The sequence below is a fragment of the Balearica regulorum genome, chromosome 5 (assembly GCF_011004875.1).
Source record: "Balearica regulorum gibbericeps isolate bBalReg1 chromosome 5, bBalReg1.pri, whole genome shotgun sequence".
NCBI lineage: Eukaryota > Metazoa > Chordata > Aves > Gruiformes > Gruidae > Balearica > Balearica regulorum.
This window is the reverse complement of record NC_046188.1, coordinates 18,875,914-18,891,480: the sequence shown is the minus strand read 5'-3', so window position 1 is coordinate 18,891,480 and position 15,567 is coordinate 18,875,914. Positions and strand designations below refer to the sequence as shown.

The 15,567-nt window shown below is 36.3% G+C and overlaps 1 protein-coding gene across 6 annotated transcripts in view; it reads right to left on the bottom strand.

Annotated features, from left to right (window-relative positions):
* Positions 1-15,567, bottom strand: part of TTC7B (tetratricopeptide repeat domain 7B) — a 161,125-nt gene that overhangs the window by 100,970 nt on the left and 44,588 nt on the right. For all 6 annotated transcript variants that reach the window (XM_075753709.1, XM_075753712.1, XM_075753713.1 and 3 more), the window contains 2 exons: positions 3,270-3,348; positions 1,925-2,097 (listed from right to left, as the gene is read on the bottom strand). In XM_075753709.1, the coding sequence (XP_075609824.1) occupies positions 1,925-2,097; positions 3,270-3,348 (252 nt within the window). The remainder of the gene's footprint in view (positions 1-1,924; positions 2,098-3,269; positions 3,349-15,567) is intronic.

The following is a 15,567-nucleotide window of genomic DNA, read 5'->3' as shown; positions in this document are numbered from 1 at the left end:
ACCGTTCTTTAGGATTTGCTGCGTGAAACCAAGTAGCTTGAATGAGAAAACGTGTGACTGCATAAAAGAGATTTCCTCCTGTTTGGGCAGCAAATGCATACTTTTCAAGTACAGTGATCAAGCCATATTCACAAACCAAGTATGTCGTTTTTACTAAAAAGGTTGCCTGCATGTACAGTTTGTTAATTATGTACTTGCAGAGAAACACAGTAGTTGTTTTGGCAAACTGGAATGTTCAACTCTATGCCTGCATCTTTTCCTAAAGCTCACAAGACTGCTTTTTAATGACTTCATATCCTAGACATAGTCAGACTAGACTGAAAATAAAAAAAACTCACAACACCTGGGTTTTAATCCAGCTGGACAACAATATATATATATATAAAAGTCTTTGCAGAAAAAGGCTCAAAAATTTCATATGGAACAGACAACGGTTTCCTCAGAAAAGATTCCCAGATCACACGGATTTCACAGAATCACAGAATAGCTGAGGTTGGAGAGGGTGTCTGGGGGTTGTCTAGTACAGCCCCTCCACTCAAAGCAGGGTCAACTGGCAGGTTGCTCAGGGCCATGTCCAGCTGGATTTTGAATATCTCCAGTGATATTCTCCAGACTCCACAACCGCTTCTGTAAATTTTTTTTCTTAAGTTTAAATGGAATTTCAATCTTCTGCATTACTTAGCACTGTCCTGCTACGGCAAATCAGTCTTGGCTAGATTATCATTTCCACTGCTGCAATCTATTTCTCAGTTCACTGGCTCACAGTGCTTTCCAGCATATATTAAAAGAAGCAAGCAACAGTTGCTGACTATATTAAATATATATATACAAAATACAAGATCCCACAAGGGCTTGCATGTAGAATACAAGTAGAGCAGTGCAAAGGTTGCAGATTATGTAAAAAAAGCATGCAACAAAGTTTCATCACATCAAACTTAGTATCAATGGCATAAAAATAAATTCAAAAAGACAGTGCCAGATGGTTAAGATTTCACCAGCATGCTTTGACACAAGCATGTTACTTTCAGGCGGTAAGCTACACCCAAGGACAGTAATAAAGTGCAAAATTTTGTCAATATATATTTTTGGCACTGTCAGAGTGTGTCTAAGGGAAACAATTTTAGCTTAGAAACCATTTTTCATTTGATCAGATACAAGCAAACAAGCTATTAACTTTTAAGAAATAGTTCAAATTCAAGGAAATGGCTATCCACATTTAATACTAATGGTGACCGGTTTTGAAAAAAATCCATACATTTTCAAGAAAAGATATACTCTTCTTGAATGAACTATGGGATACGCTACACAAAAATGATCCATAGCATACCACTTATCTGAATCAGTGAAAGAATAAAACTCAACAAAAAGGTGGCATCACGGAGAAATGCCAAAGCTAAACTAAGAAGATTAAAAGGCAGCTGCCTTGGGAAATAAACTACCTTTGAAACTGCTAGATAAATTGCTAGATATGTTTTGTTTTTTTATAATCTTTCAGGAATGAATTTTAATCTCCATATTGCTAACTCCTTCCTATGATAAAGCAAAATAGAGGTCTAGAAACAATACACTACTTTTAAATTGTGCAATCTCAGGTTTGCCACCCAGTTCATCTTTTCTTTTGTATCCCATGTGTAATAAGAGATACTGTCTCTACCATATACCCCAGTCTAGAACAAAACAAAAAATATATATATTTTGAGAATTGAGAACAAAAGGTCTCATGCATGCAGTGCTAACTTCTGCTTGGAGAAGCATGTTGCCTCTCTAGTTCTCTTCAGGGAATATATACACACACAGCATGGGAAACATTCCCATTCACATTGCTCATTTCCTTCCACATTTTCAGAAATATAAACTAAATTACCCACTGCACTGACTAACAATTGCAATTATAGAAAGAAGAGAAGTATAAACTCAGCCATACTTTTCTCCAGTGTATACCCGTGGTCTTCTACTGAGCGTGTAATTCTTCGTATTTGAACCTTTTCGTAGTGGATCATCTAGGGGTGATTGGTGGGGAGGATCTTCCAGTGGATTCCAGTAACTCTGTTCGCACATGCCTCGTAACAAAATTTCAGCCAGTTGCCTTGCTATCGTCTGTAAAATTGAAAGAGAAACAAGGTTGTAGATCAGCGTGAAAATGTTTATTTTGACCACCTATTCTTGGTATCATATATTTAAGCATAGAAATACTTACATAAATATTATTTAAATAAATAGTATTAATTTAAAGTTTTGAAGTCATCCTATAATCCTTAAGTGTCTGGTTAATCTCCTCTTTAATGTTTAATACATAATGCATACAAGCTGCACGACTACATATCACAATGATGAAAACTTAGAGATTAGTACCAGGGCAACAGAAAGAATGCAAGATCTACATTTGCATCAGAATTGGCAGTATTTCCCAGCAACAGATGTGTAATATTTAAGCCATGGACAGCACCACATGATCTGCATCTTCCACCTTAACTCCTACAGCATAAGAAGCCTTTAATCTTTTTATTCTATTAAAGTTTGCAATATTATCCCTCTCCACTGGAAGTCCATTATTTAATAATTTTATTGCCCTTACTAAGAATCAGTTATTAAATGAATTAAGAAACCAGTTACCTTCCTTATTACCACTTTGGAAGTTTTAAAGGCCTAGTATCAGGAAATTAATATAGGATCTTTTGAAAATCATTGCCTTAGAGCAAAAGATCTAAGCCTTGCCCCATATTATATAAAAGATGCAAAAAAGATACATCAGTCTTTCCGTAAAGCTTTATTTTCTGACAACACAAGTAACAAATCTTCATAATTTTACTTTTGTTATTTTCCTTTAAGAGGCTTTATCATAAAAATAAAGAAATGATAACTTGATAACTTCCAACTTAATAGAACACACATAAAGACATTGCGCTCTGTCCTCACTCCCATTGTATTAAAAAAGATGAAACAACACCCTTGTGAAACTATGGTAAAGCACAAATAAGGCAATTATGATTAAGGTTGAAAGTATGGTCAGTCAGAGACCAATCAGGTTTTAACCCATAACCACAAACAGGAAAGAAAAATAGGGGAGAGACTGGGTATCAAAAATTCCTTTTTATTTTAATCATTCACTTAAGCCAGGAAATGTAACCTTATAAAGTGGTGGATAATAGATTCTGATCAATATACTGTGTATCTGATTATTTGTCTCTTAATTCATCCACTATATTTATGCTTTAATTGCCTACTAAAATTCAGATGCTGCAATAGGAATGTGGTTTAATATAACTTACCATTCGCAGATTTTGTGTAGTTCTTGTTTCAACAGCTCTTAGTAACTCTCTAAATCTACCAACTCCTCTCGTCAAGTTCCTGCATATAAACATAGAATTTGACAGTATTCCAACTTGGATGTAGTAACACCTTAATATATTACTTGATAAATTTGTTAAAATCCATGCTATCTTTTTTTTTCCCCTGCATATTGGCATCGCCTTTCTGTGAGATAGAGATATATATATTCATTTACCTGGGAAGCCCACCACTGATTATTATAACAACATTCCCTGCCAGTTTATTGGAAAGATAAAACAGAATGAAACAAAAATACTCCCCCCCAAAACCCCAACATTTTCATGATCAGTAGATAGGTCAAGAGAAAGCAAGGATAAGTATAAGCAATGACTACCCCAAAAAGGGAAAAAACTAAACCAAAGTTTGTCTCGCTACTACAATGGTTTTAATTTTCAATTACGTGAGGCTTTAAAGTATAAACTTTGGAAAAAAAAAACCCCAAACATTCCATTTTAGCTGCTTCTTGATACCTTGAAATAAGGAAATAAAAAAGGAGTAAATCTCGTAATCCTCAGTGAAAATACTGTGAAATTTTAAACTCCTTTCAGAGAGGAAATAGCGCACACAAAACAAGGGCACTGCATGGCCAGAAGAGGACTGGGGGATCAGTGTTCTGTTCTCGACTCCAGATGGCTTTTGGTGTGGCTTCTGCAACTCTAGTTTCTTTGTCTGTGCTTCTTCCACTTCTGCTGCCTGAACAGCTTTTGCAAAAAGATTCAAGACTGTCAGAGAGGAGGCATCAGCCATACTAACAATTTTAGCAGATCTGAACTTTCTTCTCAAACAATAGATTATTTTGAATGGTCTTATAGCTTTATCTTTTTCTCATCACTATGTCAGTTATCTCAGCTATCTGTTTTTTTATTGCACTTATAAAATATTCTCAACTGCATTTATTAATACAGTTTGTCTTTGAACTGGTGAAGGACTGGATTGGCTTTTTGCTGAGCTGAACAACTGAATTCTGCAACCTTAACACATAACATAGGTCATATATTTCACTACTTGAAGTTTAGTTGCAAACCAAAATTATTTGATCAAAAGCATGTTTTGTTTTAAATCATTGCTGTTATGACATATAGTTGTATTATCTTAAGATGTGATTTTATGGTTAAGTTGCATAACATTTACCTAACAGGCTCAAAAGAGAAAAGAAATATTACATATTGTGCAAGCTTTTTGTAAGTAAAAGCCCTATTGCACTGCACTATAAAGCTGATGTTGCAATTGCCTTCTTTATTTTGATGTCTTTATTTATAAATATATTTAAAATACCAATCTTCTGAATTGCAATTATGTACAAATTCAGAAAAGTCAGCATTTTTACACAGATACTTTCTTTAAATTTTGTTGCAGAATATCTGAAAATAGAGTGCTTTATGCAAGAGATCTTGCTATAGAACTGCAGAACTCTTATCACTTTACCTAGAGACCTACTCATCTATTTTACTCTTCAGACAGAGGTCATCTCTGTTCTGTTTTATATAATAAAGGATTATCAGCATATTTCAGAAACTTCAGTCTCCAGCACAGACAGATATCTTTCACTAGCACAAGTTCACCTTCTAAAATACTTTTATATAAAAGCTCATTTAAGAAGAACTAGCATTTCCAACTAACAAAACCTGTATAAGCAGGTTGAAAGTTATGTCAAAGCAAGCCACCCAGCTGGTTAAAAAGAAATAATCACCAGTCACACAAGAAATAATAATTGTTTGTAAAATGTCCATATGTTACAGCACAGCTTGACCACAGGTTGACCAGTTAGTACCTATTAAAGAAAATTTATCTTGTGAAAGATTTTATTTCTTTATATATTTCATACAGACAGGCCTGTTAAGAGCTAATTAATATTACATCAACTCCAGATACAAATGAAGTAAGCACAGAAAGTCAGTAGGTCAAATTTTAAAACCTCTGAACTCAATGGAAGCTGGATACCTTCAGCAGCTTTGGAAAGCCAAAATACATACCATTCAATAATACCATGTGCCAAATATTTCAGATAGCCAAAACCAGACCACTGGAATCCCAGCTTTAAGCCCTCTGCTCTAAGTGTTTATTTGCCATGAATGGAGCTTCCTCTCAAGGATTGTATTGCAAAGTCACAGATGTGTCCTCATAACAAGATTTAAAAAAACAGACAGACAGACTTGCCAAAAAACCGAACTGTTCCCTGCAAAATTGTCAAAAAGAGCAAGAACTTGTCAGCTTGAAACACTAATTTCCCAGTACAGATGAAACATACACTATGTAGTAGAACTTCAAATCACAATAATTTAAATCTTTATGAAATATTAAGAATTAGCTTTTTCTTCCATATAAAGTTTATGTCTTTTGATGTGTTACAAGAACAAAAAAAAAAGTATGCAACTTTTAAGTCCTTAAGAACTTCATGATAGGTTGTTATTAGTTACCTATTGCATTTTTATAAGCATCTGCAAGGGACTGAAACTTGTGACTGAAGTTCTACTGTATCATGGAAAAAGCCGTAAGACTGTACAAAGAAAACCAACCAACCAACCTTAAAATACAGAATTACTTTTTGCTTCATAAAGCATTTAACAATGATCCACTGCACAAGTGAACACAAACACAATACAAATTTGTCAAGCACCTTCTACATGAAGTATACTAAAAAAGAAAATTACACTTCAAAACTACAATCTAAATCACCCCAAAATTGAGTTAAATGCTTTGAGAGACAAGTAATGAAGCAAAATATACCATGAACAATATGGTAGATCACACCGCACTGCTTTTAGCAAAGTACATTTCCTGTATTTGTTAACAGTTTGTAACATTGGGGAGAAGAGGGTGGCGGCTATTCAGGCACAGATTTTTCCTACCTAGCCGAGGAAGCACACAACTTTTACCTGCTTTTCACTACGATGTGCCTTCATGTTAGCAGTTCCACTCGTGCTGATCGAATGCCAGAGCAAAAGGTCAGGCTAACTTAGAAAACAATGTCCCACAGTGTCTGTAAATGACTTTGAGATCCCTTCCGTTCTCAAGACAAGGAATTTTAAGGTACATGAAAGTGCAACTCAGAGCTGACACATTGTCAGTAGTTTCAGAGATGACTAAGAGAGCTCAGAGATAGACACTGCTAGTTACATATGTGTGTGTTTATATCACTGCCTCCCATCAGAACATGCTCGAGTCAAGCCCTTTGAATTGCATCTTCTTAGCTTTTAAAGACTAATTAAAATGTTTGCTGCTTTACATCTTCAAGGAAAAAAAATACCTTAACTCTTTAGTAGTACTATACAAGTCAAAGACTGAGAAGCAGGATTTAAAGGTACAATCTACTATTGAAAGTCTACATGGATTGATGTCCTTAGGGCTAATTTGCATCCTTGTGGCTACATATTTGCACCCTAAACCCCAACAATTTATGTTAGAACCTAATTAATTATTCTGATGCAAGATCAACTTTTATGCTCCTTTGAAAACTTCAGGCAGTATTTCTGTTTAGAATAATTAAAATATTTTAACTGCATCTATGCAAAGGTGCTCACTCCTAAACAGAGAGATCAATAACTGCAGATATGATATAAGCAAAGTGCAGGAAGAAAATTAAGGGACAGTAAGGGCAGACTTTCAATGCAGGATCAGAAAACCTAAATATAAGCATTTAGGCCGGCAGTAGCAAACTTTCGGCACAAACATATTTGTCACCACCACCACCAAGAAGTCTCTTGGTTTTAAAAAGCATGTTTGGCATCAGACAACACAGTGGCTTTAGTGGTCCAGATAAACCTCATACCCTAAATACTTCTTATCTTTGTGTTTTCAAACACATAAAAAAAAAAAACCCTAGAAAAGAATGAAACAAACTAGTCAATGAGAATCAGTCTGTATTTGAAAGATGTTAGGATAAAAACCCAAACACTATTCCTTATAACAAAGGGAGTGAGATCTAATCATGATATACTCAAAACAGGCTACAAAAGAAAAGTTTTAAATTTAACCTCAGAAAGGTTGATAAGATTAATTTACTTTGTATTTACAGCTTATTTTTGATAATATCGTCTCTATTAGTGTGAGAACAGCAAGTCCCCAAATATTTAGTTTAACATTGCCTTTTATAGATTAAGGATGGAATTAGAATAAATTTTTGCTTAGTGAGCTTAGACCAAACCTCACCTGCACTGCAATTTGGTGGCTAAATTGTTCATACTTCTCCCATTTAAGAGAGAAAAGCATATCCAGAGCCATGCCAGTGAACAGGCTATGTTACTTATACTAGCCTATTACCTCATTACTGAGGCTTACTATATCTCATTTAAAAAATATTAACATTTTAAAGGGAGAAAAACCAAGAACAATGAGATCTAGATCACTTCATCAAAGTGATGAAATAGAAATTTCTTTTGGAATTGAGCACACTTCCCAAAGGCGTGTTCTCTCTCCTCTCTTTCTCTCTATATTTACATATAGAAAAAGAAATGCAATGTTTGGAAACTCAATGGTACATTGGTAAGTTTTAAAGTTGGGGTTTTTCTCCCAAGAATTCAAATAGCAAAGAAGAGAAAGGTATTTGGTTTTAAAGAGAAGGAGTAAAGGCAGGCAAAACTCCTGATATGCATGCCAATCAGAACAGCAGCATTTCAGTAACTTTGGTATGACTGACATGTTTACAAAAAAAAATAACAATTATTTAAATCCACATACTCTAGCTAATAACTTTCAGCCAATTAAGAGTAATTTACACAGTATTAAGACAAGAAATTATTTTTCATTGAATCAAGTTACTATATAAGCAAAAAGCAAGAAATGTGACAAATCAAGAGATTAACTCTTTAGCAGTAACAGAACATCATCCTAATACTGAAGCATGCCATTCACCATGCTAATTTATTTATATAGCCCTACAAAGGTGAGTTTTAAAAAAATAAGATTTAAAAGGACTGAAATTCTATGGCTTTCTGCAATAACTTTATTAAAGGTCTGACCAAATGGACTATGCTAAGTCTTCTGCACAAGTGATGATGTGTCAGATGGTTGTGACGAATGTACGAAAAATCCCAGGTATCTCAATTCACTACAGAAGATCACGTTTGCTTGATGTTGAAGGTTCTTGATTGATGTTTGGGCTTATAACATCTTCAGTGTGCCATTACAGCTACACAAGCCTAAGTATTTGAAACAGCCCAATTACGCATCAATTCTTGCATTCATGCATTCAAAATGAAAACACTTACTGCCCAGACTGCAGTTCCACTGGTAGCTAAGTCTACCTGATGGTTCCCTACCGAAAGAGGAAGGTCTCCTTCTCCCCATTCTCTCCTCTTAGTGTTAGCTCCCATTTCCACCATTCTTCCTTCTTCACATCTTCCTACTCTCACTTGCATGGGCCTACCTCTTTTCTCCCAGCCACATCAGCCGTTACCACACCTTCCAGTGAATCAATCCATCTCACTAAAAGGACAGAAAGCTGTAACATCTTTGTAGTTTGTTTTCTGCTGAGCCAAACAAGTAACTGAACCAGAAAAAATCAAACAAGAAAACCGCATGCCAGGAGTGCAGGTATGGGGAAGACAAGAGCAGGTAACTCCACTTTACAGTGTTAGGATGCTGCACACCCTGTTTACTACTTCTCTTGACACCACCACCTCAGCTCCTCCTCAGAATGTTCTTTCATGTAAGTGTATATATACACAACACACCACATACATGTACGTGTGCTGTGTGGTGTGGTCAACATGCTGGAGGGAAGGGATGCCATCCAGAGGGACCTGGACAGGCTGGATAGGTGGGCCCATGCGAACTGCATGAAAATCAACAAGGCCAAGTGCAAGGTCCTGCATGTGGGTCAGCGCAATCCCAAGCACGACTACAGGCTGGGCAAGGAATGGATTGAAAGCAGCCCCAAGGAGAAGGACTTGGGGATATTGGTTGATGAGAAGCTCAACATGAGCCGGCAGTGTGCGCTTGCAGCCCAGAAAGCCAACCGTGTCATGGGCTGCATCAAAACAAGTGTGACCAGCAGGTTGAGGGAGGTGATCCTGCCCCTCTACTCCGCTCTTGTGAGACCCCACCTGGAGTACTGCCTCCAGCTCTGGGGGCCCCAGTACAGGAGAGACATCAAGCTGTTGGAGAGAGTCCAGAGGAGGGCCACGAAGCTGATCAGAGGGATGGAGCACCTCTCCTATGAGGACAGGCTGAGAGAGTTGGGGTTGTTCAGCCTGGAGAAAAGGCAGCTCCGGGGAGATCTAATTGCGGCCTTCCAGTACCTGAAGGGGGCCTACAGGAAAGCTGGTGAGGGACTGTTTATCAGGGAGTGTAGTGACAGGACAAGGGGTAATGGGTTTAAGCTGAAGGAGGGTGGATTTAGATTAGATGTTAGAAAGAAATTCTTTCCTGTGAGAGTGGTGAGGCACTGGAACAGGTTGCCCAGAGAGGTTGTGGATGCCCCATACGTGGAAGTGCTGAAGACCAGGTTGGACGAGGCTTTGGGCAATGTGGTCTAGTGGAGGGTGTCCCTGCCTGTAGCAGGGGGGTTGGAACTAGATGATCTGTGAGGTCCCTTCCAAATCAAACCATTCTATGATTCTATGATATATTTGTGTGTGTTTACATTAATTACCAGATTCGACTATTAAGGCACAAAGACTAGATTCACGAAAGGACTTCTGCAGTCACTGGAGCCAGAGTGCATCAGAAGTCTTGCCTTTACCTCCTATTATTTTGCAACTTTCTTCTTTCGAGCAGAGATCTAGTCAGAGGAAGAAATAGAGGTAGATTAAGAAGGTGCCAAAAAAAATCATAAACAAAAGAAGCCCATTCTTGAATTCACAAGAGAAAAGTGCTAGATGTGCTGGCAAGTTTTACTAAGGAAGTAAGTTAACAGAGGGAATAAAGTAAATAGAATTTACTCTGGTAAATATTTAATATTGTATTACACATCAGTCAAATTGTATGGTCATAAAATTTATGGAGTTATTATATCTACATTTAAAAGAAAATATAAAAACTCCTACAGAACTGGAAGGAAGAATGTGCAGCACCAACAGTGGTTTTCTTTAGAAGACCAAACTGAAGACCTAGGAGGCCACTTAGTTTAATATCAGGCACGATAAAAGCATGGAGAACTTCAGCAGAGTGACCAACATGGGCATGGTTTTACAACCTGTCTTGGAGATTCAAAGGTCAGAAATTAGCAGCAGAAACTGTAAAGGAAGCATATTTTGATAAGATTCAAGATTTTAAGTGGCAACAAAACAGCTGGGGTGCATCAATGAAAGTGTAACATTTGACAGAACCCAAAGAGCTAATCTGAAGTGACAGATAGTATTTGTCTGATCAACAACAAATCCCTCCCAGTGGCGACACTGAAGAAGAGAAAGGGTGAGAGGAACATAGAACCATCCTTGCAAAGAAAGCAAACTAGGGACAACACCTATGAAGTATTAGGCCGAGTCGTGAAGCGGGGATTCACTGACACTGTATGCCTGCCACTGACCGTGCCCAGCTTTACTTGGAGAGGGATTCCTTATGACCAGCATGAAGTCAGTGAAGTGATTCAAGTGTTTCCTCCAGTCCAACATAAAAGCCAAAGAATTATTATATTGGGCAGCAGCGTGAAAACAACAGTAAAATACAAAAAATGCAAAAATGCAAAAAATGATAGTGAAAATGAACCAGGAGAGGGAGAAGAAAAAATAAAATTAAAAAAAAAAAAAAAGAAACAAACCAAGAGGTTATCAAACCTCTGGAGATTTTCTAACTCTCTTGGTAACCCTGGAGATGTTTAAATTTGAAGCTACTGCTTCTGGTTAGCTAGAGATATTAAAATCAGAAGAACACGCACAGATTTCCACTACTTCAAGTTGTTTATGTGCCATTTATTCATCAGTATAATTAATAAGAGCTTTGTCCTTTTATGGCCAACTCTTGTATTTGCTATCAGGCTGTTTTACTAAAACAAAGTAGAATGGAGGACACGATTTCCTTTCCTCTTTTACACACAATGGCAATTCTGAAAACATTTACTAAGCTGTGTTTTATTTTGATATTCTTCAAATTAATCATGAACCAATGTTCAATGTAATTGAATACATTAACTTGGGGAAAGGGAGAGAGCCAAAACTCTCCAAATTCATACTACATTCAACAAACAAAACGTAAGTTGTATCTACAAACAGGGACAACACTTTCTGGAAAGACAAGCATGTGCAAATACTTCAAAACATACAAGCAGAATAATTATTAGTAATCATCTTTCATTATACTCTTCCTCTGTTCATTTATTGTGGGTAAGAATTCATGCAGCATTCCTAAGCATGAGGCTTACAGCAAACTCACCTTAATGCTTAGCAAATAATTTTTTCCTATTATCATAAAGAAATCTAGTACAAATTAATCCTCCTACCTGCTAATTTCCTCCTTTTGAAGTTAACAGGATCAATTAACATTTTTGCAGTTAAAACTGGTGGCTTCCATCATTTTTAATCAGTTCAAAACATGATTTCAATATGAATAAAGAACCCATGTAATTAGTAACCAGTAATTCAAAATACTGAAAAGGTCCATGTTAAACTATTACTAAAGCTGTAACAGAAATTGCCAAATGCTGCATTCATAGATGAAAATCTTTCTCTTGGTGAAAATAACTATCATCCAAGTACAGCAACTAACTGTCCTTCAGAGAAAAATCAGTATTAACAGAAAGAAACTTGAAAGACTTGATTAGTTGTAGGTTACTGCAGCTCACATTCAGATTTTCTATCTATAACTTCACAATGGAATCTTATTTTAAACTCTTGAAGTTACGACACATTTCTGAGCAGTAAACATACAACAAGGATTGAAAGAGAAAGCATTGTTGATGGATTATTTTATCTGAATATCTGAGGGAATAATAATTTCCTCTCACATTCAAATATATTCTGGTTTTTTCAATGAAAACTAACAGAGTAAGAACAGTATCTTAAGGGTGAGGAAAGCATTTGATATGACAGATATCAAAGTATCCTGTGAAAACTCATTTTTGCTAGCAATCACAAAACAGTGATTTTTGTCGCTATCTTGAATATATTCTGCTTTAGTTTCCTAAGCACACAAACATGAAAGCAGTTATCTCCAGGACAAAGTTGTTTTGAAAAACTGCAACAGAAGTAATTTCCAGATTACTTTCCAATACAGTGGTGATATGTCACATATAAAGACTCTGATGCTTCATTTCATCTTACTTTCTATTCTTTAGTTAATGACCAATTTGTTTTGAGACTAACGGAGGATATGCAACAAGATCTCAACAGATTCAGAGAGCTGACAGGCAGCTAACGCTGTATTCTAATACAGTGTCTTGATGTGCATTTATATCAAGCATTAACCTAAATCCTTCTCTTATGGATTTCTTCACTGTAAAATCTCCATCTGTGAGGTATAGGTATATATGTGCAACAGAAGCACTTACGGATTGGCTTCCATCCACTCTCCCTCACTTACTAATATGAGAGCTATATTCCTATGCTATCCCTATTTATGCTATGGGGGAAAAATAGATAAATAACTTCTACATAGATGAGTCCTACACATGAGTAAGGATTTGGGGTTTTTTTGTTGTGCTGTCAAATATTTTGTAAACCAATAAAAATCAACTATGTGCGGAAAAACTGGTTGAGTTTTTTTTGGTTTGTTTTTGGGGGGGTTAATTTTCTACTGAGGAAAAGCCAGTCTGTGAGAAACAACTTCATGGAGAAGACTAGGAAGGTCTTGCTTCACTGCCGCTCTGCCAGCACTGGTAACGGCACCATGAGGAGTACAGATCTGGTCCAGGTTTCTCAGGCTTTAATTCAGCGTGTGAACCATGATGGAGATTAGACCAAATTGCAGTCTGGATCCTGGACTCCGACAGCACAATATGCTTGGAGAGGGTGTGAAATATAAGAGAAGGCTAAGACTGGTTTTCACATGATTGCCACCTGATTTTAGACTCCAACCAGAAAGCTCTTTTGCCTCCAGAGTACAAACTTCCAGTATATTTCTGAACACTGCTACCTCAAAAATAAAAATCATCTACAATTTGAGTGTCTTGTTTATCTTGTAACATGAATACAAAGCAAAGACTAGGACAGAAGGATTACTGGGTACAGAAACTGCTGTCCCTTTTCTTTCAGGGGCATTTTACTTGAAAATAGCTACGTTAAAGTACTAATGTCAAAGTTCCTCTGCTATTAGCCATTCTTGGAACAACATCAAGACTTTGAACTCCTTCAATTTGAAATTACAAAGCAACTACTAGACTAAATGGAAGTTGTGTAATCAGTCGGAAAGACACTTAAAGTTACATATTTCAGAATGTTACTTAAAAAGCACATAAACCCTACTTAAAGTTTTAGAACGGCTTCTTCAACTTCTTTATTACTCATTTCCAAGCTGCAATGTTCCTCTGCTCCCAAGTGAAAAATGGGTATGTAGTTTGATTCTTTACAAGAATTCTGTACACTTTGGAAGGAAACATTAATTTCAGATTTGTGTCTTAATAGAGCACTAAAATAACATTCTTCTATTCAGACTATTGCCACTTTTTTTTTTTTTTTTTTTTTTTACATAATTGTTTTTCCATGTATTTTCAAAATGCCAGCACTTACCAGTCAGGCTAAGTTAGGTTTCAAACACTTTCTAGTTTTTCATACAAGATAATGCATACCTGAAAGATAAGTCACTTAATCCTCTACAAAAACTTGACTTCTTGGTTTAAAATAAAATCTCTGTGCAGTTAGTGAACAAAGGGAAAATTTAACGTGGATCAACCGGTTTTCTGTGTAGGCAGCAATACTCCCTACATTACTGCTAAGATTATGCTCTTCCAGATAGTATGTATGTTACCTTATTTTCTTTTTAGTTTGTAACTGACACATGCACAAAAATGTTGTCTCCACTTCTGGTGGAAGAAGTGTAATTAAAAGCAGTGATTATCCAACTGACTCCTAGATATACAATGAAAAAAACCCCCTCCACAGCAAAAGGGCTTCAGACAAATTAAATTCTCTAGCAGATTTTGAGATGTTTATTAATACTTATTGGAGTGGAACTGAAGTCTAAAAAAACCCACCAAAAAATCCATATCATTTATCCATAAACATCTACTCAGATCTTTAAGCATGCTCTAACACATAAATTACTATAGCCACCATGCTGTAACAGGACAACATTTGAACCGACTCAAATCAATGTCAGGCTGTAGTTTGGTGAAAGGAACTTTTAATTCAGATTAAACTCTTCTGCGTGTCAGCCTCACTTCATGAACATACACAAATAAGAGATTCCACTGCATTGCAATATGAATAGGAGATTTAATCTGCCTGTGAAAACAGACAGGCACGCTTTTCCTCTTCCCGTTCTCCCCCATCACTCACAAGCAGTTATTCCCTGCCTCCTCCTCAGGATTGAAACCCTTTTCAACATCCACAGCTTCAGTTGCAAAAAAAGATTATTTCAAAGAAAAGTTTCCATTTCTAAACTGCCTATATTAAAGATATCTACATTTCCTCTTCTTGAAAATGTTCATATAATCTTCGCAATGTTAGATTAAATTCAAATTTGAAGTATGTTGCAAAGCTTAATGGAAAGATCTTGAATCTAATTTCTATAAACCTAACATCAGGAGAGATGACAAATTTCAAAACCACGTGAAGCATCCTTAAAATAAATGTGTTAAAAAGCTTGCTATAAATCTGTCACTATTACAAAAGTATATATTTAAAGTTCTGTTCAGTTCTGGTAAACCCAAGTTAAAATTAAAAGAAAAAGGAAGGGACCCACAAAAGCAGCAACATAACTAGCAGCCTGGAACAATGGCCATATTAGGAAATCTTGAAAGAATTGGGATTGACTCTAAATTAAGAAAGGAAACTAAAGGACATAATGGCAGGAATAGGTAAAATAATGATTGGCACAGAGCTATTTTTCCTAACACCTTGCTTCCTCTCGTATCACAAAAAAAAAAGTAGCACTGGCCAATGAAATTGGAAGAAGAAATTTAAAATTACAATATATAATGTGTAATTAGCTTGTAAACTGCAAGTGACTATTGTACTCAAGACTGCAAAAAAGATTACATGCTTATGTAGGAGTTAACAAGAACACCAACAGCTTCACTGTGAAGGATTAAACTGTACATGGAATACAACCAACCTTTCAAAGTTCACACCAGACCAACTGATACGGCCTAGAAAAAACACTTCTATGGACTGGATGTTCCTTAATAACCCACTACACAACTTT